The sequence below is a fragment of the Perca fluviatilis genome, chromosome 14 (genome assembly GCF_010015445.1).
Source record: "Perca fluviatilis chromosome 14, GENO_Pfluv_1.0, whole genome shotgun sequence".
Taxonomy (NCBI): domain Eukaryota; kingdom Metazoa; phylum Chordata; class Actinopteri; order Perciformes; family Percidae; genus Perca; species Perca fluviatilis.
Genome location: NC_053125.1, coordinates 15,203,256 through 15,227,133, shown reverse-complemented (window position 1 = coordinate 15,227,133; position 23,878 = coordinate 15,203,256). Strand labels below are relative to the sequence as shown.

The 23,878-nt window shown below is 41.0% G+C and overlaps 3 protein-coding genes across 4 annotated transcripts; 2 read left to right on the top strand and 1 right to left on the bottom strand.

The window, feature by feature from the left end:
* Positions 1–182: 182 nt before the first annotated feature.
* LOC120572502 lies at positions 183–10,439 on the top strand. Its single transcript, XM_039821840.1, has 9 exons — positions 183–274; positions 3,107–3,216; positions 3,479–3,563; positions 3,652–3,847; positions 4,531–4,760; positions 4,888–5,664; positions 6,078–6,877; positions 8,865–9,068; positions 9,193–10,439. Exons 1-9 carry the CDS (start codon positions 183–185, stop codon positions 9,435–9,437), a joined length of 2,739 nt encoding a protein of 912 aa, XP_039677774.1. The 3' UTR covers positions 9,438–10,439.
* Positions 10,433–16,696, bottom strand: LOC120572735 (butyrophilin subfamily 1 member A1-like). The gene is made up of 9 exons (XM_039822129.1): positions 16,470–16,696; positions 15,635–15,700; positions 14,674–15,051; positions 14,285–14,569; positions 14,096–14,200; positions 13,950–13,985; positions 13,556–13,579; positions 13,434–13,463; positions 10,433–13,337 (listed from the first exon to the last, which is right to left on the bottom strand). Exons 1-9 carry the CDS (start codon positions 16,471–16,473, stop codon positions 12,793–12,795), a joined length of 1,473 nt encoding a protein of 490 aa, XP_039678063.1. The 5' UTR covers positions 16,474–16,696; the 3' UTR covers positions 10,433–12,792.
* Positions 16,697–17,366: 670 nt separating this feature from the next.
* Positions 17,367–23,337, top strand: mfsd8 (major facilitator superfamily domain containing 8). 2 transcript variants are annotated; one of them, XM_039822127.1, is made up of 12 exons: positions 17,367–17,791; positions 18,054–18,136; positions 18,680–18,723; positions 19,059–19,299; positions 19,503–19,616; positions 19,766–19,910; positions 20,502–20,560; positions 20,886–20,994; positions 21,121–21,255; positions 21,353–21,456; positions 21,706–21,932; positions 22,130–23,337. In XM_039822127.1, the coding sequence occupies exons 1-12, from the start codon at positions 17,748–17,750 to the stop codon at positions 22,334–22,336; spliced, it is 1,512 nt and encodes a 503-aa protein (XP_039678061.1). In that variant the 5' UTR covers positions 17,367–17,747; the 3' UTR covers positions 22,337–23,337. The 2 variants fall into 2 exon arrangements, with proteins under 2 accessions (XP_039678061.1, XP_039678060.1); XM_039822126.1 differs by having other exon boundaries at positions 17,367–17,806.
* The last annotated feature ends 541 nt before the right edge of the window (positions 23,338–23,878 follow it).

The window sequence follows — 23,878 nt, the reverse complement described above, 5'->3', positions numbered from 1 at the left end:
CCATATTGAATAGATACAATACTGTATCAATCAGTGCATCCGCTAAATTTGAATCTTGAGGTTGTAGGTCTATTTTCTTCAGAGGAGGGTGCACCCCATTTTACCATTAGAACCCCAAGGATGTTGTGCACATGCGCGTTGTGCAATCTACCGGAGCGCGAGAGGTAGGGAAGGAAGTCCTAATGGCGGAGAATGTACGGTCGCCTTTTGACTACCGGGAGCCACCGACCCTCGACAGCGACGGGGATGGGAGCAAACCGCCGCCGCCACGGGGGTGAGTGAGCACAGCCGGCCTCCGGTTTGTCCCCGCGCGGGGTTGTTTTCACCGGGGTTTTGTGAGCAAAATGCAAGAGCCTGAGACGCACGCGCTGCGAGCGTGCACATTTGTTTAGTTAACGTTAGAAGCCTTTATTCGCGTGCATGATTTCAGCGTTATAATGGAGAAAACGCAGCAGGGGAAGTTATTTTTTTCTTAGATTTTTGGTTGCAGCTGTTGTGTACTGTGAGGTTGTGTCTTCCCCTACCCGCCTGAGCTTGTATTTAATCGCCAGCCTTTTATTTTTGATGTTTTGTCGGGACACAAGTCTCAACGTTAGCTGCTGGGAGCTAACAGGCTAGCTTTGGTTTAGCATAATGTAATGTTAAGCATGCACCCAGCAGGAATCATCGGCATTGTATCTAGCTGGCCAGTGACCTGCTCTCTTGTCGATAACCCCTGTCGTGTCAGGTTTTTTAGACTGCAGATCCCGGAACATAATATCCAACAAACCACCGTAACGTCAGTGTTATTATGCTCTTAACACTGCTTGACTGCTCATCGTGGCCAGTTTTGCTTTGAGTAACAAAGTTGCTGACCATGACTAAAACCCATTAAAAAAAACAAAAAACTGTTGACAGTCACCAGGCTCAATGAATTAGGGACGCCTTGTTGTGCTAATCAGTTCTCTGTTAATGCATTTACAGTCTGACGTGATTGGATAGAGGGGTGGGGCCATTTCCAATATTTAGATAACATTTTTTATGATAACTAAGATGGCTAAAATCAGCTGTCACACTAGCTAGCTGTTTACAGTAGATGTGTTTCTTACTCATGGTCATTGATCACCACATCAAACCAGGGACTGATTTACACCTGGATTGCCAAGTAAACCTGCTAGAAACAAGCAAGCACCACATCATACCACATCATGTACTAAAAAATATTCTTAATTATGGCGAGTAAAGCCAAGAATGGTGGTCAGGCTGTGTGCAGTATTCACCTGAACACAAACCCATATCTAATTACTGCAGACATAATTCATCAATAAGTTGGTTGACAGATATTATCAACAATTTTGAAAAAAAAAATTATCAAATATGAGGATTTTCAGCTTTTCTCTGTTTTACATAATTGTAAATGGCATATCTTTGGGTTCTGGACTGTTGATTGGGCAATACAAGCAATTTAAAAATGTCTCTTTTAGGTCTTGGAAGTTATGATGGGTATATTTCACACACACTATTTTGTGACATCTTCTTGGCTAAATGATGGAAAAAATGGTAAAACGAAATTAAATCAAACTGATCAATAATGAAGTTGATTAGCACTCAGGCAAAATTAAAAGCTTAAATGAAGCCTAGTTGATATGTCTCCTTTTGTCTTTTATATATATATGTGTGTGTGTGTGTGTGTGTGTGTGTATGTATATATATATATATATATATATATATATATATATATATATATATATATACAGTACTGTGCAAATGTTTTAGGCAGGTATGAAAAAATGCTGTAAACTAAGTGCTTTCAAAAATGGAAGTGTTAATAGTTTATTTTCTTCAATTAACAAAATGCAGTGAATGAAACAGAAGAAAAATCTAAATCAAATCAATATTTGGTGTGACCATCCTTTGCCTTCAAGACAGCATCAATTCTTCTAGGTACACTTGCACAAAGTTTTTGAAGGAACTCGGCAGGTAGGTTATTCCAAACATCTTGGAGAACTAACCACAGATCTTCTATGGATGTAGGCTTCCTCAAATCCTTCTGTCTCTTCATGTTATCCCAGACAGACTCGATGATGCTGAGATCAGGGCTCTGTGGGGGCCATGCCATCACTTCCAGGACTTCTTGTTCTTCTTTACGCTGAAGATAGTTCTTAATGCCCTTGGCTGTATGTTTGGGGTCGTTGTACTACTGCAGAATCAATTTGGGGCCAATCATACGCCTCCCTGATGGTATTGCATAATGGATAAGTATCTGCCTGTATTTCTCAGCATTGAGGACACCATTAATCCTGACCAAATCTCCAACTCCATTTGCAGAAATGCAGCCCCAAACTTGCAAGGACCCTCCACCATGCTTCACTGTTGCCTGCAGACACTCATTATTGTACCGCTCTACAGCCCTTCGGCGAACAACTTTCCTTTTGCTACAGCCAAATATTTCAAGTTCAGTTCTGAGCTGATGGCACTGCTGGACATCTTCTGATTTTGAAGGGAAATAAGCTTGGTGTGTTTTTCAAGTTTCCTTGGCTGACCACTGCGTCTACGATCCTCAACGTTAACTGTTTCTTTTTGCTTTTCAAAAGAGCTTGAGCATCACATCTTGAAACACCAGTCTGCTTTGAAATATTTGTCTGGGAGAGACCTTGCTGATGCAATATAACTACTTATATACTATAATTGGTTGATCATACACCTGACTACAATCCTACAAAATATATAATTTTTTTTTCAGGGTCTGCTTTTCTTCTACTATACTCTATACTCAAACCTGCAATATATGTAAGATGCACGGACATCTAAATTTCCAAATGTCTTTGTTTTGATTGCTTGTAGTCATTGAAATTACATTTACATTAAGTAGCAACAATTACACTGTCAACACCACTGCTGCCACCATTGCTAGTTAAGTAGTTCATAGCTTTATTGTTGTTGTGGATGAGTCACCCACCTAAGAAAATGTTACTTGAACAGATTCAAGAACTGCTTTGCCACGGTATGGCATGCTCTGCTCATTTCGGCTGCCCTCTGATCGAATATTCACACGAGGAAAATCTTTTGCGCTGCTTTGGCTGAACCTATCATTGTGCTAAATGAAGCCCTGATATTGTTTTTACAGGAGAGTCTGTGGGAGAAAAAGGAAGGGGACACCTGTCAAGGTGTGTGACCGAGCGTATGTAACAGAAGATGAGGAGGAGGAGAGTATGTCAGAGCACAGCTACAGCCCTGGTACACACACACACACACACACACACACACACACACACACACACACACACACACACACACACACACACACACACACACACACACAAAACCTGCTGTTTGTGTTTTTACCCACTTTGGTGTGTATGGAAAACAAGTGTACCATGTTGTAATTAGCAATGTATTGTAGGAAGAAGAGCCATCTTCCATCTTTCAAACATAAGACCTGTGGTTTGTGATAAAGCAATTAAGATGTGCTAGATTTAAACAGTCCACTCTGTCCCAGGTGATGGCCAGTACCCAGAGGGTGCAGAGGACCGCCTCCCTCCACCTGGCAGTCCCTACTACCTGCCTGATCCCACTCAGCTTTGGTAAGAAGGACCCTCACCATGGTAACTGTGCTCAGATGCTGTTTTAGGTTGGGGATTGATATTGCTAATGTCACGTTATATTTTCCAGTGTGCCAGAGATGGGGGAGGAGGGAGCGAGTGGTGTTCGGGGACCTGTCCTCTTCCATCCGCCGCCCAACTGCCGGATTCGAGAAGTCCACTGTGGGACACAGGTGCGGTTGGTTGTCATAGCAATCCGAGACATCGCCAAAGGGGAGGAGATCACCGTGGACTACAGCCTGACGGACTGGGGCGAGAATGCAATGGTGAGCCACTAACTGGTAATGTTCTGTATTTTTATGGTTGTCAACAAATCCCTTGAAAAGACCAAAACCAACAATGAATTGATCTGCAAACAAAGGCTGGTGTAGCTTATTCCTCTGTGCCACAGGGTGAAATTGTTTTCCAGAAACAAAAAATGCATCAAAGAACCATACGGTTGCAATGGGTGATATGTTCGTTCATTACCATGAACATGGACACTAATTTATTTTTAGTTAATCTCATAGACACCATCCCGTTGCCATAAATACTCACACACACACCAAAATTACGGGCATAAATTGTCCCTAATGGCCCCTATACACTACACTAATGTCTGTCTTATAATTGGGTATCTTGAAGTTGTTGTGGTTTGCACATTACACAAGTGATCAGCGACATGGGGTCACACATTACAAGACATTTCACAATGAGGATTCCCTGACAAGTTTGTCTCTTTTTCAAACTACGTTTAAACATGAATGGCTTTGGGCTGAGAGCCAGAGACAGGGTAGGGAAGGCACACAGTATTGTGAAGCGCATGTTGTTGTTTTTTTGCTGTTGACAGTAACACAAACATTTGGATCACAACTTTAAATGCGATAAATAAATGTGACTGGAGATCCTGTTGATATAGCTACATGTTGAGCTAACATGGTTTGTTTTCATTTGAAATCTGTCTAACCAGGAGGAAGAGGCCGGCCCCCATCCACTGTCTCTCTCTGTTTCCGATTATCTTACCCCCTCTTGGTCATTATCACCCTCATCCTCCCCACTCACCCACTCTGAGCCCAGTGACTCAGACCGTGAGGAGGATGAAGAGGAGGAAGACGACGATGATGATGACGACGACGATGAAGAAGAGGAAATTGAGGAGATAAGGGGCCGAATGCTTCGCCGACGCAAGAAGCGCAAGCTGCCCGCAGCAACCAAAAAAAAAAGATTTTTTTTTTTTTTTTTTTTAAAAAAAAGGGGGGGGGGGACGGACCCGGGCGGGGGCGGGGGTGCTTTTTTTTTTTTTTTTCCCCCCCTGTCAAAAAAAAAGAGAGGACCAAAACAACTGGGGGGGCGGGGGGTTTCCCCCCCCCCCTGCCAGATCCCAGTCCCAGCCCCCAGGCAGTGGCCTAGCACCCCCAACCACCAACATTAACAACAATATTAACATAAACATTGGCAGCTCCAGTGGTGCCACAGTGAGCCGGCGGCAGCACTGCCCCTACTGCGGCCGCCACTATCGGTCTTTGGCACGCCACCTTGAGAAGCACCACGCCAACCAGCCAGAGGTCAGAACAGCCATGGAGCTGGCACACCTGCAAACGCACAGCTCTTCAAACGGCAGCGCCTCACACCCTCACCCCTCATCGTCCTCCACCACTCACAGCCATTCCTTTGCTGTCCCTCAGGCCTCGGCCTCCAACCCTGCTCCCCCCCCTCTCTTCTCCAGGGAGAGGGAATCGCCAGCTACACGCTCAACCACTGGTGGCGTCTCGTTCTCCCTTTCGCTTTCGCCACCTTCTTCTGCTGCGCCTGCAGCCACCAAGAAGGGGCCTAGCTTACCACCGCCTAGCACAAAACGCCCCGCACCCCCGATGGTGTCACGAGTTAAGAGTCCGTCACCACCTCCCCCATCTACTCCCAGAAGGGGTCGGAGGATGAAGAGAGAAAAGCATGAAGAGCAGCAAAAGGTGGAGGTGGAAAGCTCGAGAAGTCAAGAAGAGCTGGTTCCACCTCCTACTCCTGAGCCAGACATAGATCCAGATGAAGATCTAGAGCTGAGTGGAGAAGAATACGCACCAGAGGAGAAGAATGGAGAGATTGTAAGGTGTGGTTGGATAATTGTCTTTTTCATTGACTTTCATTTTTTTTATTTCACCTTTTTTATTTTTACAGGCAAGTCATTAAGAACAGGTTGTTATTTACAGTGTCGACCTGACAAGTGGCATAGCCACTTAGGGAAAGGGAAGGAGGGCTAGAAAATAAATACATTAGAAATACATAGAGTTTAGAAATTACATAAAATACAATTTGAAATACTACACAGATAACAGTAAACGCTAGGGCTGGGCGATATGGCCTAATTGCGAGCGGCAGCAGATTCAAAATCATTCGTTCATTCATTCATCACTTTTTGTACTCTTATCACCAATGAGGTATTTACTGTTTGGGGTTTTAGGTCGTGCTTTGTGGTTTCAACTGCTATTTTAAAGGCATTTTTCCTCTCTCTGTCATTTCCAGCATACAGAGACATCACATGTCTCCGCTGCTCTCTTCCCTCTCCTGTTTGGTCCTCTACCTCCGCCGCCAGCAACACTCCTCTTTCCTTTCTCTAACCCGTTCTCCTCACTCTGCCGAGGCCTGGCGTCTGCTCTGCCATTCCAGCCTCTCCCTTCTCATCCTCTACAACCGCCACCGGGAATGTGAGGTGGCCAAGCTCACTGTCCAGGACTACCGCAACCGTATCAACCCTCTGGTCAGCTCCAGCAACAGCCCCCCCTCTAGCATGGAAGCCCCCCTGTCCCCCTTTGAGCGCCAGGTCCTCTGTAACCTTCCGCGGGCTAGTGTTTTGGGCAAGCGTGGTCGCATCCAGCCACTTATTCTCCCGCCACACTGTGAGTCCTGCCTGGATCTACTCCTTCACACCAGCTCCAATGTGGGCGTGGACCCAGAGAGTCCCTATGTCTTCTCCCGGCCCTACCACTCTCCTGCCACACCGCTCCGGGGCACGGACCTTCTGAGAAACCTGGCACGATCCAGCGGGGCCAAGAACCCTGGTGCATTGACAGCGACGCGTGTGCGCCGGCAGGTAGCAATACTTACTCAACTGCTACTTTTAGAGGAGGGTGAGGTCCAGGGTGGAGCCACCAAAAGGCTGGAGGAGTTCCTGGAACGAGAGTACCATGTGACCCAGAACTGCTCCACTATCATACGGGATCCAGCACTGATGGGTCGTGTGGGTCGTGTTGTTCTTTATGGAGAGAAGGAGGGCGTGCTTTTCCGAGGGATGAGCCTCCAGCACATCTGTCTCGAGTTGGATGGTAAGGAGTTACGTCATGCATTTTTTTTTGTCTTCAGGGGAAAATGTTGAAGCCACTGGGGCCCATCAGCAGGTATTTCAGGCATGCACTGTTGAATTCAGTGCAGGTTCTGCTTCTAAGAACCTTTTTTTAAGGTTGAACTCCCGCCATCTGTTTTGAATAATGCAAAGTGTCAACATACTGTGTTGTTCACTTTAATGGATCATTATTTTTAAAGCGGAGCTATTGATGGACTTAGGGAGGAATGTCGGCCTCTTAAATTACTTTAAATAGGTGGAAAAAACCACAACAGCATTTAATAGAATGTGGTTTAAATATTTACAGGTCTAATTGAAAACCGCTTTATTTACGAAAATACTAAAATGTTCACTGCAAGGTTTGTGGATTATCCCCATGTGTTTCTGGAAAGAGACATTGTTCTTGAGTTTTTCTGTTAAGTGTGTTTACTGCAACATAAGTCTCAGCAGCAGATATCTTAAAACCTGTTTGAAATAAACCAGAACTATCTGCATTATGTGCTGTTCTACTTAAATGTCCTATATGTACTGACAGCTAGCGTTCAAAATAGTTACTGCAGTCCAAATTCAAAATACTACGGAGTCGTCTCTCCAGACTCGAAGTTCATGGAGGTTGCCAGGTTGAGAACACAGCATCAGTGTCTCTAGACACTAGTCTTACCTAGCCAGACATTACTCCACAGCACAGTGGAGTAGCTAACGTTAGATGCTGGCTATGTTGACAGTCATTAGTGGTGTGCGATACTGCAATATTTGGTATCTATCCGATACCAAGTAAATACAGGGCCAGTATTGCCAATACTGATACAATACAGATACTTTTTAATAATTAAGGTGGATGCATCATCAAATTGCTAAATCTGAATGAATTTTCATGACCTTTTTTAAGTGTTTTTGTAATTTCATTGTATATTACAGCCTTTTTACAAATTATACAGCTTGCAGTTGTTTCACTTTCGGCCTGAAAATATAGCCTGTGTGTGTGTGTGTGTGTGTGTGTGTGTGTGTGTGTGTGTGTGTGTGTGTGTGTGTGTGTGTGTGTGTGTGTGTGTGTGTGTGTGTGTGTGTGTGTGTGTGTGTGTGTGTGTGTGTGTGTGTGTTGTGTGTGTGTGTGTGTGTGTGTGTTCTGCTGGCCACCGCTGGCCACCGCTGGGCCTGGTTACTTGCTTGCTTCTTTGCCTTGCGCCGCTGAGTCATGTGACGGTACAACATCAAATCACAAGAGGGGGGAGGAGAAGCAAAGCTCAAAATTACAGAAACAACCACTAAAAACAGTGCAAACTCATAGCAGTTATGGCGTGACCAGTCGGGATCACTTCAGTGGCTGTGTCTCAATTGTTTTGTTACTCTATATAATTCAATGTGAGTACACAAATGTTGAAATGACTGAAAATGCCCATCCCTGTAGCTGTGATAAATTAGCCTGAAGCTTAGCCTACCTGTTCAGGAGGAAATTAGCCAACTCTGCGAGTTTTGGGGATCTAAGCTGTCTCCATCTTTCAAATACATCTCCTATATTTACCCGGGGTTGGTTACGTTTCTGGCCATGCAACTGTTAGAAACATGCAGAGGCTTTTTAGGTCGGGTACAGTCTATCTCCATTGATCCCGTTGTTTGTTTGCTGCTTCCATGGCTGTGCTACAGCTGTAGCGCGCTGGGTTTGCGTTTTTACAGAACATCTGGCAACTCGTCCCGGCTGTCAGAATGGGCAGTTGATACAGACACACAGGCCAAAACACAAACGGACATTCCGTCACGGAACGAAAATTTCAAAAAGAGAAAATACTGGCTTTAACATTGTTCATTTCAGCTTAGCATGTTACGTTAATATCTGATGACATATCGTGGTCATTTTTGGATTTAATACAGTAAATATACTGTATTACATATTGCACCTTTTAAAATGTTAAGCTGTAGGTTTAGTCTTTTGATTTGAGTTAACTACCCTCTATTTCATCTCTGTCCTACAGTAATGTCTGGCAACTCAGCAGACTCCTTCTCAGAAGATTCAGAGGCAGAGGAAAAAAAGGAAGAAGTTAAGGAGAAAGCCGAGGTGATTGTGAAGAAGAAAGGACCAGGGCGACCGCCACGGAAGAAGAGAGCACCCATTTCCTCTCCAGGCAACACGTCAATAGCCAATGTGCATAAGAGAAGATGCATTCCTCCCAAATCAGGTAACCATCTGCCAGTATCAGTCTACGACTTCCCAAGCTTCAGTCATTTCCTTTTTAAATTTAATCCTGTGCATTCTATTTCCGTTCATTTACACTGTGTTACCTCTCCTCCTCTATCTCGCAGGGAAGCGTGGTGTGCTGAAGCGTCCGTGGTCAGAAGCTGAGCGTGTAGCAGTGGAGACTCACCTAAAGAGAAACCTCATGGAGCTGCGAGTCCCTGCGAAAGCGGACTGTGAGCGCTGCCTCGAACTCTGCCCTCTGCTGGTGAGCAACCAGCGAGACTGGAGGGCTATCAAGTTTTACGTCCACAACCGCATCCAGCTGCTGAAGAAGCAGGGGAGGAGGGAAAGTGCTGCCTCCGTCTGCTAGGGCCAAACACAGACAGAGGCAGAGGACACATACCATAATGTATAAACCACCAGCAATCATAATGAAGAGAAAAGGTGGAGTCATAAGTGAGTAGTGTAATAAAACTGACTAAGCTAAGAAAACAGATGGGTTGCTCCAGTTAAGGATCATTCGTACTCCTAGTGTTGGGGATACCCAGTGTCTGTTCGAGATGTACTTTTTAACCGGTTGGACAAGATGTACGTTAAAGTGTGAATATGAGTTCAAACACAGTGAATGGTTTTTTTTAAAGATTTATTTTTTATGTCATCCTTTTATTAAATAGTTGACAGTGGAGAGCAGCACGTGATATAGGAGAGATAAGGTGACCTGCAACGTTATGTCCCTGGAGTGAGTGACACCAATCCACTAGGTTGCGGTTTGTGCTTTAGACCACCAGGACATTTTTACAGCAAATGGTCCTTGGTGTAGCGTTTGCTTTCACTGAAGGCTGATGACCAAACATGAATGTGTAAAGCTTTGGAAGAAGAAACCAATAGTCCCGTTTTTTTTTTTTAAATCCCCAGAGATAGACTACATATGAACTTGTATAGTTTGTGTTTCATACTGACTGACCTTGTGCCCCCAACTGACGAGTGTATTAAAAAAAAATGTTCGGACAATGATGCATCAGCGAAGTGGTTCTTGCACACCTCTTCTACCATGGTCATAGTCCAGACTATTCTGTATCGAGGCACGCCTGTACTTGAATTTATTGCGTATCGGAATTTTTAAAGAAATATTTCAGAATCAACTTATGGTCTTATTCACAATGTAAATACTTCCTAATCTATGGCAAATATACAGTAGTGATGGCAAATATGTCAGTGTGTTATGGTGTATATACTGTAAATACTACCTGTACTTATTAAAGTGTATGACATTTTGCTGTGTTTTCTTAAACTGGATTGTGAAGTGAGTTTTACATTGTGGATGCCAAGTGATACAAAGAAAATAGAAATAACAAATAAACAGGATCCCATATTGGTTGAGTTTATTCAAAAAGCTGCCAGTCACAAAGCGTACACACATTATTGAATAAATTGACATTTTAACATCAATCATTGGAAAGACATTCACAAACAGTATGAATGCCATTCTGTACAACTATATACCAAAGGTGAACTGAAACTTGAATACAGCCCATCAACTCATAGCTTAGTAGCGCTGCCTCATTCCTGATGTCAAGTATATTGTATTTGCTCACATCAGAGTTGGGTTATTGTTCCCTTTTGTAAGTCTGTTTGTAGCTACCTGGCCACCCTGGCTCACCACTCTGTTAGTGCTACCTTCACAGATCCTTCCCAGTTTTATACAAGGTTAGAGGAAGCAACAGAAAAAACAAAAGCTGAAAAGACATTCACTCACAAGACTGTCTGAGTAGATTTGCACAGACCCAAGACCGTCTGCTCAAACTACTGAAAAACAAAAGAACTTTGTATAGGTAAAGTGTGAATCTCTGCTGGAGCCGACTAAGGCTCTGAACAAAAGGGCTCGCTGATCAAAATAAAATGCTTAATGTTGACACTACGTTAAGACAAAAGGCAGACAGACTTAATTTAAATCAGGATACACTAACAGTTTGTTAGTAAGGTAAAATAGTTTTAGCACAGTACAAATGTCATTAACAGCAAGTACTTGATCAGTGAAAAAGGTAGGTCATTCATTTTCTTCTAGACAGCTTAAGTTACTTTAAAAAAAAATTGCCATAAAAAACATGAAAACCTTATAAAATGTTTTGCCATAATTTAACAGTTGATTGACATTAAATGTATGCGATAATTTCTTCAGTCATTTTTAATGCAAAAACATTTCAATAATTAATAATTGTGATGTTTTAATAATAGTGTTAAGGTTTGGACTGTTGGTTTGACAAAACAAACATTGTGAAGGGCTCTGGGTAATTGTGATGGCATTTCTCACAATTTTTTACAAACCAAACCTTCATTAGCAATCAATAATCAGCAGATTAATCAATAATAAAAATATGAATTAATTAATAATTTAAAATGAGCTCTACTGCAACCGACTACATCAGTAAAATCGTAATTTTACATTAATGCATATTTACATTAATGCATAACCTCATGATATAATAGTCACAGCAAACATTTTTAAACTTTTAATACTTTAAGGATATTTTCCTGATGATACTTTTACTTACTACTAGAGAATCTTTACAGTGTGGTATTAGTACTTTTACTTAAGTAAAGGATCTGAATACTTCACCACTGGTCATTTCACAGTCCTACTCAGGTAGGAACCTGCTGTGTCCTAAATAAGCTTAAATCCACCAACAGTTCTTTATGCAAGACCAATCAGATTAAAGATCGCACAAAGCATCTTTTTTTAGTCTGGCTTGTAGTCTTCTCACCCTTTGGAACATAAATGAGCACCCCTGTAATATTTCTGTTTGTGGTGTATTATTAATAATAATAATTATAATAATAATACATGTAAATTAAAGTGTTAAAAACATTTACTTAAACACCAAAAAGAGTCACAATATTAGCTATTTCAAAGGCAGCACAGGCAGGCAATGATAACTTGTGATATACACATTCTACGGTAATTAGTGTCAAATTAGAATAAATGTTAGTGTATTTCTACTCATAGTGTATAAATGTATAGTAGCACATAAATGAAAATCCATACTGACACAAAGTTTGCCAAAGACAGGAGAGCTACATTATCCGTCTAGCCATGTATGCGTCTTAACCACGAGGCTATCAATATAACTAAGTAAATAAAAGACACTTAATGCAGTAGTTTTGGGAAATATGCCCTACTTGTGTTTTTTGCAGAGTTAGATGAGAAGATTGATACGGCTCTCAGATGTAGTACCAATCTGCTCATGTAATTTCCGGCAAGAAAGCAAATATGTGCATTTTCTCAAATTGTCAAACTATTCATTTAATGGTATATTTACTCATATATATGACCAAGCATACTCATAATACTCATAATTGAGTATTGTCACAGCTTCTCACAGCTTAAAAAAAGCACTAGGAGTATCATAAAAATTGGTATGTTATCAATCCCATGCAGATTCAGCATGGGGTTTGCGCTAGTATGACAAGCACCATTTCAGCTTTAACATGACTTGTTTACGAATGTTGGGTGGTCACCCATTTCAGTCACTCAACCGACTTCCCTGAACTAAATAAAAACCATAAAGGAAAAACCCTAAAACTCACTCAATTCAACACATGATACAACTACAGTGCTAAAACATAAAACAGATCCTATAGGTTTTCATATTGCTTGCTTACAGCAGTGGGTATTGATGATATTAAGTCTCTTGTGGAGGTAAATCTACAGGGTCCCCCACGCTAGACTAACCCTTCTCTGTCCTCTGTAATATTTCCATAGCTGCTTTGTCACCTTTACCAGGGTTGAAAAATGGAAAAACTTCACCAGTAAAAGTAGCGTTTAAACTGCCAATGAGACTCTTATCATCCACATTATAAAAGGAAAGCTCTCCACTGTCATAATTCAAATACACACCAACCGTCTGCGGTCTGGAACGGACAGGCAGTAAAACCTTGGGTTCTGTGCTAAACTGAAAGCTATCTGATCTGTCAGGGGAAGAGGACAAGAACCAGAAACCCTTAGATGTATTTGGAGAAAAATCTAACTCCTGAGGGATGACCTTTGCACTTGTAACTCCTACCCACCAGGACATTTTGAGACCTACATTAGGATCGTTTTTCCCCACAGAAACTTCCCAGTAGTGTTGTCCAGAAGAGAAGCCAGGTGTTCCTTTGATAGCTGTGAGACAGGTAACCTTTTCTCCATCAGGAAAATCACACCGACCGTCTCTCAGTATACCATTCTTGATTTTGAGATACTGATTTCCCTCCTTGTCAAGTGTAACATTAACTGAAAATTGAACATTAGAATGAATTCAGTAAAAGTCAATTTAGAAAAACACTTAATCCTATAATTGTTATTTACAATAAATTCTTAAGTGATTACCATTAAACTTGCTAGCTGTTGATAGCACTTCTGTAACAGAGAACAGTAGGTACAATCATCATTACCGCAAGCAATTTTTGTGTCAGTGTTTCGCTTTGACTTTTGCGACAGATACTTCTTACCTTTTGGTAAAAGTGGATGATTCTCTGCGAAAGAAAATACAAAGAAATGTTAACCCATTTGGTTATTTTATGGCACTCCACTGATTTTACACATGATTTTATTTGTCATGTGAGGTACTCAGTCTGTGAAAAGGGGGCTTTCCCAGAGCTGGGAGGGTCTAATGAGACACTATCATGTTGCATTTTGGAAAACATGTCGGATCCACTGTTTTGGAGCTTGACTCGACTAGGTGCTTTTTTAAATATATGCCTCACAAATTTACATAAGTGCTGAATAATAAAATCTTATACTAAACAGTTGGAGTACCCATGTAATACACATGGATCATGAATGTTCACCTAAATGTTGAGTAGGAGTAATACATTATGTGTTTAATGTGACTCTGGTCCTTACCATTAGTGTGGTGATTTCCTGATTTCTTTTTCTTCTCTGAAACATAGAACATTTTCAGGATTTCATATATATATATATATATATATATATATATATATAACATATATATATAACATATGTAACATTATCTCAAATGAAACATGTACCTCTCTTTTTGTAGCACAGCCCTCCAAGTAACACTAACATGGCTATGAGGAGTACAACAAAGGCCACCCATCCAGCCACTGATGAACTGGATGACTGGATGGACTCTAAAGAAAAAAAGAAGGAGTGAAAAACGAAAAAAACAATTCAACAGTTGCACACATGGAACTAATTCCCTTTACTCTGTTTACCAGTTTGAGGATGGTTTTCCAGACGCAGTCTTGCCTCCTTTGGCTCTTCATTAGAGACTCCTACTGTGCAGGAAACCTCAGTGGAGCTGGAGGCAAGAAGCCAGCTGTTGACTGACAGAAGACCAGAAGAGTCTTTGCTGTACTTCAGGCTTTTTGGGGTAAGAACCTGCTTCTGATCCGACCAGCGCAGACTAGGCTCTGGATACCAGCCTTCAGACTCACAGCTCAGATTCACCATGTGATCTTCTTTCCACTCTGCTGACAGAAGAGGGGATGCTCCCATTTCTAGGAAGGAGGAGGAGGACGATGATGAAAAACATTTGATGTAAAGGTGAAGGGACCTTTTTTTTTTTTAGTTATTTTTAATCATCCACTTTCACGAGACTCACCTGTCACAGTGAGACTGACACTTGCACGGTCATAGCCCTGATCACTCAGATCACTGCTGACGTAACAAGTGTAATCTCCTGCATCCTCAATTGTGGCATTTTCTAGCTTCAGGCTCAAATCACCTGCTGTCAGCCCACCAGACGCTGCATTCTTTAAGCCAAATGAGACTCGGCCCACGTACGAAGCTTTCTGGGATGAATCCTGAAAACTTTTTTCTCGGTAAAACATGATCGGGGAGTCGAATTTATCAAGACGGAACCAACGTACCTCTAAACCCTCTGCACTTTGTGGTGGATTGAGCCAGCATGGTAATGTGGTTGTGTGGCCGCGCCGCACTGAGACAGTGGGCGTGACAAAAACCTGAATGCCACCTGAAACTGTAAAACAGGCAACATAAATGTAAGATAACTTTCTCTTTTTGTAATTCTCTCTGTTTTTAGTAACAATTAAGATAAGTGGTATTTAGTGCTTAAGTACTCCCTAAGAAGAGGAATGCCTTTATTTATCCCACGAGGGGAAATTCACAATTTTCACTCTGTTCGTTCAGTTGCACACACATTAAAAACAAGCCTGAATTACAAACATGGGGGGTTTGGTGCCTTGCTCAAGAGGAGGAGCTGAACTGGCATCTCTCCAGCTACCACACTCCATACTTTGTTCTGTATGGACACTTGAACCAGCGACCCTCCAGTTCCTAACCCAGTTGCCTACGGACTGAGCTATACTGTCTGTTCTACCTTCCCATCTACAGTATGTATTACTTTTATTTTAGAGCTATATTACAGCTTATTACAGTTTATTGACAGGTTTCGCACAAAAAGTAACAAAAAGTGAATAAATCTGCATAAGCACTGAGCAAATACACAAAATGGTAATAATGAAGGGTAATGCATAGTGAAATACAAGGGGAAAATCACATGAATGAAAACGGATGTGAAGATTTAGACAACAGGGACTTACCAGGGGCAGCAGTACACAAAGATGCACCAAGAGCAGCCACAAGGCACACATGCATCATCAGCGCACCTGTAAAATATGGTATACAAATTATGACAGAAGGCTATATGCAAAACAGTAACCAGAAGTACACTGGGCTCCACCTCTATGGTCTCTGTTGAAGTTAAAAAAGTTAAAACCATGCTTACGTTTTTGAAAACAATGTTTAATGTAGCCTGCAGCTAAATCTAATCAAGTAACTACACTAATTAGTATTTGTCTGGCTCACACCCCCTCTAGCTTCTAAAGAATCATCAGGTCATATCAGTCATTTAGCATACAGGAGAAAGCTCCTTGTCTCCACACATTATTGTTTCTGCTTTTGGGGAGCCACTCCCTGCTAGGCCAGACGTGATTAGAACAAAGAATGTGTATTCCTATAGTTTGGATTGATTGGGAACGTACACCTTTTCTTTTGAGAGACATCTGACCAATAGGGGAAGATTTCATTTGAGGAACCACCCAGGTTTAGGGAGTGTGATCCTGAGAATGTATCAGGGCTGTTTTTATGTGACTCCACAAGGAGAAGCATGGATTCAGTCCGCTGTCAGCTGCAGTGTAACATTTGTTTTGTCATGTCGTTTTCATCGTGTTGTTCATTAAACCTTTTGCTTAACTTTCAATTCGACCCCAGCCTCTCCTTCCTCCTCAGAAATCAAACGAACACGTCTCTTTTAGTTTCTTAACATCTCCCACTTTACAATCGTACTTAAATTTGACAGACTGAATAACAACAACAGAACAAAAGCCGAGTAGGCTTTTTCGCGATTGATAAACTGTAAATGAAACCTCGGCCTACCCATTCTGATGTTGGATCTTCAGAGCGAAATTTCCTTCACGCAATTCAAGGTAGCCTATAAGGCAGACATTATAGATTAAGGGAATACAAATTGAGATATATAGATTTGAAGTCAGCTACGGCTCAGTAATTTCTTTGTGGATTTGAAAAAAATCCCGCACTCCAACGCCTTGTTCTCGACAGATTTACTTTTACTTTCACTTTTGGAGCAGGCGCGTTGGGATCTGGGATGAGGGATGAGGGCGCGGACACACGTAAATTTCTATGAGCCCTTTTATTTTCAGTAGGCCTACATATAGCTACCCACCCGTACGCCTATGAAATCTAGAAGAAAGTTTCTAGAGAAATAATATTTATTTTTAAGTCACATTCTTACACTTGTTAATTTGATGGCGAGATGACAGGGCGGGAGAAACGTCTCGCTTTAACATACTTTTAGGCATATTTAACGAGGCATATTTTTTTTTTTTATATATATATTTAGGCATATTTAACGAGGGGATCTAGCTGTTATATAAAACACTGCTTGCCAACATCTGCTTAAACGTTTTAATGTACATGAACAAAACAGTTAGTTTTAGCCCTTTTAAAACTAATATTAAAATTGTAATGACATTCAGGTCTAATAATGCCTCTCTGAATGTAGACTTTATAGCCTACACACTGGTCTGTCCTACAGGTGTACATTAGTGTGGAAATATTTTTTTTTAGATGTGCACGTATAGCCTATGCCCAGATGGGAATTAGCATTATGATATCTAGTGCAATACATGTATTGTACACTGCAAATAACATAACATAACATATGCCATTATTTATTATTTACAAGTATCTCTCTTTTCAGACGCTGCTCTTCCTCTCCTCTGAATCTAGAATCCAGAATCGATTGCTTTTCCTTGGGTTCCCGGATGTTTACACTTAACTAGCTAGCTAGCTGTCTATCAACTCCAGTTTTGTAAGCTTGTGTGTGGCGTACTTTCGTTTATTCACTTCACCGGCGGTTAGAAACAACTTCACTTCACATTATGTGTGGTATTAGTTAGGCTACGAATGCACAATTTTAGTTTGAGTTGTTAACATCGGCTGATACTATAGCTAGTTTTCCGGAGCTTTTCGGAAGAGTTGTAGCGAGACAATTATCTTTGGCTGTACGCCTGGTTGTACGTTAGCAGTGCAGTTCACGTAACCTCGGCTACATGGCGACTTAGCATCGCTGTTTTGCATCTCCAAAGTCCAGGGCACCGTCATCATTTCGTGGGGTTGCGGGTTTTGGCATACATGTCTCAATTAGCTGACTCTGACGATACCACTCCATTGCTCAGGGATGATGCATGCAGGTGAATAGAGTTCAAGGGCCATTGACTTGACACATTAGCCACTGTTACCTTTGTTTACCAAACAGGCTAGTAGAAGCACTAGTATTGCTATACTAACCATGTGTACTAACGTTATATGCGAGCCATGTAACGTTATTACGTAAACCACTTGGGGCAATTGTTTTGTTGTTTTTTTGGCCTGTTATGCTTACGAGCCTAATATCAATAATCTCAAATCCCCTGTCTTGTCTTGTCATCTTGTGTACAGTGATGACTCTCGGGATGAAGATTACAAGTCTCGGTGGAGGTCCATCCGGGTCATGTACTTCACTATGTTTCTCAGCAGTGTAGGTGAGGATGCCCGAGAGTGACAGGGATTTTGGACCTTTTGAACTTGTTTAATGTGAAAGGTCATTGCAGACACACTTCACTAAGGGTTCAACAAGTTGTGTACATATGGAAAAATGGTCTCTTCCATGCAAAGGTGGTGAATAATGATTAAGGGAAACTGTCTTGTAACTGCCCTGTCTTTTAATGGAGAGACTGAATCAGTGCCAATAGTGCTGTAACTTAAAAATACATAGACATCTCTGTAGAAAGGGACCAAAAGACAAAATCCTCCAATGGGAACATTGTCCATCTTTTTTTATTGAAGTTCTAAGTATTAACAATGATACATCCATCTAGTCAGAGATGCATGCAGAACAACATTTTTTGTTTTAACCAGCTTTACAAAATACCCCAGAAGTTTAGTAGCTTATATGCAATAAGTACCGTCACTGTGACTATGATCTGCGTGTTTGCCTGGCTTGTGTTTAATATGATATGATTCATAACACAATGTTTAGGCTCTTTGACAGCGGGTGAATTATCTGTGATTTATGTGCCCTTTAGGCTTCACTATTGTCATCACATCACTGTGGCCCTATTTGCAAAAGGTATGCACTGTATAGCTTACCATTTTCTTTGTAATGACTGTTGACTGATCTGCTGATGTCATTAATACAAATAAAGCTCTGGCAAATACTAATATGCATTTGTGAATTAGTCTGGCGATGCCAGGCTAGCACTTGACCTGTGCTCTAGTCACTGAGTAGAACGCAAATCTAAATATAAGGTCAAATTCTAGTTATGTGTCGAATGTGACCGCTTGCATCAATAATGGGACTCTAAAATTCTTGTATATTTGCATTGTAGCAATGTCATCAACGTCAACTGCAGTAAAACATGCTCATGATTTCACATGTTTGGTTTTTGATTATGTTCCTGATAGATTGATGATAGCGCCAATGCCAGCTTCTTGGGATGGGTGGTGGCAGCCTACAGTCTCGGTCAGATGTTGGCATCGCCCATTTTTGGCCTTTGGTCCAACTACCGGCCACGCAGGGAGCCACTGGTGTGTTCTATCGTCATCAACATGTCAGCCAATATCTACTACGCCTACGCATACCTGCCCAGAACCAATAACAAGTTCCACATTCTCATGTCTAGAGCCTTTGTGGGCTTTGGAGCAGGTGATTTGTCAAGGCCTAAATATGTTTCTCATTATTTATTTTTGAAATGTCCACATACCTGCCTGTGAATAACTTTTCTTCTCATTTAATGCCATGGCATTTGATTTGCTCATGAACTGTACATAAGATCTTGGTTTTACAATATAACAATGGATCCATGTCACAGCTAAATCCTAACATAAGCGTTGGTCATTTTATGGCAGGTAATGTTGCTGTGGTGAGGTCGTATGTGGCTGGAGCTACATCTCTGAAGGAGAGGACCAGTGCCATGGCAAACATGAGTGCCTGTCAGGCTCTGGGTTTCATCCTAGGACCAGGTAAAGATGGCAGTATTTTTTTCATATTATGTAAACCAGGCCAGAATAGAGAGCGTATAATACCAGCGTAGTGTATGATGGGGAAAAACAACAAGTAAAAAGTTGTTGGCTTGTTTGTTTTAACATTTGCATATCTTTGTTTATGTTAGCTCTGCAGGCATGCCTATCATTCATTGGTGAGCATGGTGTCGCGGTAAAGGTCATAGACCTGCAGCTCAACATGTACACTGCTCCTGCTTTACTGGCTACAGCTTTTGGTCTCATCAACATCCTGCTGGTTGTTTTGGTGCTGAGGTGAGGCCTTCCCTGCTTGTATATTGTTGAAGGAGATGGAACAAATTGTGAAAATTCAGAGTTGTAATAAACAGAGTGGGACAGAGCATTCACAAAAAAAGAAGCTCTAGAGACAAAATAATGATATGAAAACATAAGCGAGCCGACAATGTCGTGTGTAATATGACGGTGTACACTATTGTCAGGTTACCCACACTGCGCCGTCGGCTCGCTTATGTTTTCATATTATTATTTTTCTTTTTTTTGGCCTCTCTTGGAAATTCAAGTTGTCTATGATTATATCGTATATATGTTTATGTTTGCATCCTACATAGCCCGAAAAATCTATGTCAGACCTGTCATACCTCCCATTCTTTCTCGTTTTTAACGACGTGTGTCAGAACCATTGCGTTCAGTGAATCCATTTTATCACTGGATTCATCAATATATAGTCTCCTTGTTTTTCTGTAGATTTTGGAATTTGGGCACATCAAATGAAGATCCTCATACTATTTACTCCATTTTGATATGCTTCAGTTTGTGTACAGTATTATGTTTCTTAATGCTATTTTACTGATTGGCTAAGATGTCTGTTGGGATTCTTGTCGACAGAGAGCACCGTGTTGATGACCACGGAAGACAAATTCGAGCCATTAACTACACATCGGAAGGTATTTCTTGTCCTACTTCCTTTTTTTTTTTTTTAACCAAATCTTAATTAATGTTGTGATAAAGGGTACAAACAAAGAAGAGTTTGTCAGCAGAGGCCTAGTTAAGTGACCTACAGAAGTGATAATAAGGGTAGTGGACAGTTTGTGACATTACCAGGAAAGAGATCATGACATAAGGCAGCCCTAGTCCAGGCCTATGCTATTAATACCTCTTAACAATTCTAGAGTCAAGATAAGAAAGTCAATTTTACAATATTTGTAATTGCTGGATATTGGTCTTTGTTTATGGTTCTTGCCTTTTATTATCGCCTTCCCTTTCCTGTAGAAAGAGATGACATTAGTGAAGAAACTGAGGAGACCATTGATCAGGTAGCAGTCCTGATTTCCAACGTCCTTTTCTTCATCGTCATGTTCATCTTTGCTGTCTTTGAGACGTATGTGTTTCATTTCAGTCAAATTAGAATATAACAAAGACACATATTGCTACTTTACCCCTGCCTCTTTATACTCTGTTGTATAAGGTTTTCAAACTCTGACTGTATATTTTTGTAATTTTTCAGAATTGCCACCCCTTTGTCTATGGACATGTTTGCTTGGACAAGGAAAGAAGCTGTGTTATACAATGGCATCATCATCTGCTCTATTGGATTTGAATCCATATTGGTGTTTCTAGTTGTAAAAGTGGCCTCTCAAAGGTACCCTCCCTCATGCATGTATGGATTAGATAAAAATCATCAAAAGCATCAAACATTCTTCTTGATTAACCAAATTCATTATTTCCTTCCTTCCTAGGTTTGGGGATCGCCCTGTGCTGCTAGCAGGCTTGGCTATTATATTCTGTGGCTTCTTTATTCTGCTTCCATGGGGAAATCATTACCCTAAAATCCAGTGGGCAGGTATGCACTGCTTTAATGGCACAGATTGATTCTTTTTCCTCTGTTGAGTAATTTATTGCTGCAGATTGAATGATTTTGGCTCTGTCTGCTTTGTTTTAAATTTAAATAATACTCTTTTGGCCTCTTGGCTTAACAACATTTGAAATGTCCTAGTGTGGGGGCATTAGTATATTGGTGTGCAGTGGTGCTAATTCTTGGGGCTGCAAAAATACATTGTTCAGGTTCTGCTTTTGTTTTTTTTAACTACAGACCTCAAAAACAACTCTTTGGTCAGTTGGACGTCTAAAGCCACAATTGCCTCCAACAACTCATTGGAGCCAACAGGCTGTCCGTATGAACAGACCTGGTGCCAGTATACTCCTGCCATCCATCTGGCCCAGTACATCTCGTCCGACATCCTCATCGGGGTGGGATACCCAGCCTGCAACGTGATGTCCTACACGCTGTATTCCAAAATCCTCGGACCCAAACCTCAGGTAAGACGACTGTAGGGTAATGGAAGTGTTGCTTTAACTGAAACATTTGAAATGATTAGAGTGCTTTAAACCGCTTTAAATGTGCCGACACATTCCTCAAAATGTTGTTTTACTTTGTAACTTAATAAAATGACTATATTAAAATCATGAATCTTTTGAGAACCCAAAGTGTGGATGTTGACTGTTACTTTCTGCAGGGTGTGTACATGGGCTGGTTGACAGCCTCCGGGAGTGGGGCGCGGACATTGGGCCCAATCTTTGTCTCCCAGGCCTATACCATCCTGGGACCCCGCTGGGCTTTCAGCCTCATCTGTGGTATAGTGGTAGGGGCCATCATCCTCCTCAGCTCCGTTTACCACAGACTCATTGCTTTTTCTGTACGCCACGGAAGGACTATAGAATAACAAGTGAAGAGTCCCACAGGAGAGACTGATGGCAGTTTCCTGCTTTTATTCTCAAAAACTACAATCCCGGTTATAAAGAAGGCTTTTTGTTGTTGTTACTTACTTTAAAATGTGGTAACTAATAGGCCTTTGGGAGTTTGTGACTCAGGCTTGACCTTTAAACTCTAGGACGAAGAGATAAGACCAGGTTATTTCTCATGACTTGACTAAAGATAGCTTCTTCGCAAGTTACAGTGAAAGGAAGCTAGCACTGCAGCTGGATCAAAGCCTTGTAATGTGACGCCTTTTTATTATTTTGTATGACATTGCCTTGTATGAGGTGGCCGTGGGCCTGTGATATCAAAGCGATTTATAGTTTTTAATTACTGAATGCACAAGTTTTATGTAATTGCATTGTTGGTCTCAGAGATAAAATAATTATAACATTTTTAATACTTTACTACTTTAGCAAAGCCTTTGTAAGACCTGAAAAGCTCCTCAGAATGTTTTTTTTTTTTTACATTAAATTTATCATTAAATTGTGAAATCTACAGGCACTTGGACTGTGCTTACGAGCAACCATGACCTAATCAAGGGTACTTGCTATCAAATTGTTTGATATTTAGTTTGTATCAACAAAAAATGTTCTGACTACTGAATTATGTTTGATTCACTGGATGTGGCATTCCCTGTACTTCATGTACTGATTGACATCATTTGAAATGGTTATTTTGCTGTTTAAGTGGAGAAAATTAGAGACCTCCGTTTTACTGTGCAAGGATTGTTGTCGTGCAAGAAATATAGAAAGAAACAAACATAAGGGGATACAAATGAAAAGGTTTCCAGTGACACATTCCACACTCAACTGTTTCCCTCTAAAGGAAGATATTGATCATACTTTCATATTTCTGCTAATGGTTTCACTGGTGGTTGTTTAAAATAACAGGTTGTTGTTTAGCAGAAAGTGATGTGGGCACTAACAATTTACTGAGTGATGCATTAAAGAATAATATAATCGTAAATTGTCAGTGTCACTTTATGTTCAATTTTATCAGATATAGTAAAGCAGTTGAGTGAGGAAAGGTGTTTCCACCCCACGTGTGCAGGATGCAAGATGATATACCATATAAGACTTTATTGATCCTTAGGAAGGAAATTTAAATATTACACCAGCATGAGAGACATGCAAAAGGTAAGAAACCAGTAAAGAGCTATTCCCATGAAATAAAATTATAACAAACAAAACACCTTTTACTTTATATAAAAAAACTATCGTTTAGTACTGATACATCATTATCCAACGAGGCATGCAGTAGGAGGTAGTTTTATTTTACCTGAAGTGAAAACCAAATCAATTCAACGTTCAGTTAGGTACAGAGCAATGTGTGAATGGAACTCGGTATGGTTTTAAAAAAATATTACCTTCAAAGAAATTTGAAATATCTAATACCAATTTAGAGAGAGTCTGGTATAGGGATTTTTTTGTATATCTTATCTCTTAAAATAGATTTATTCGGGGTAGCGTAATGTCTTTTATTTTATTTTTATTAATTGCGTTAACTG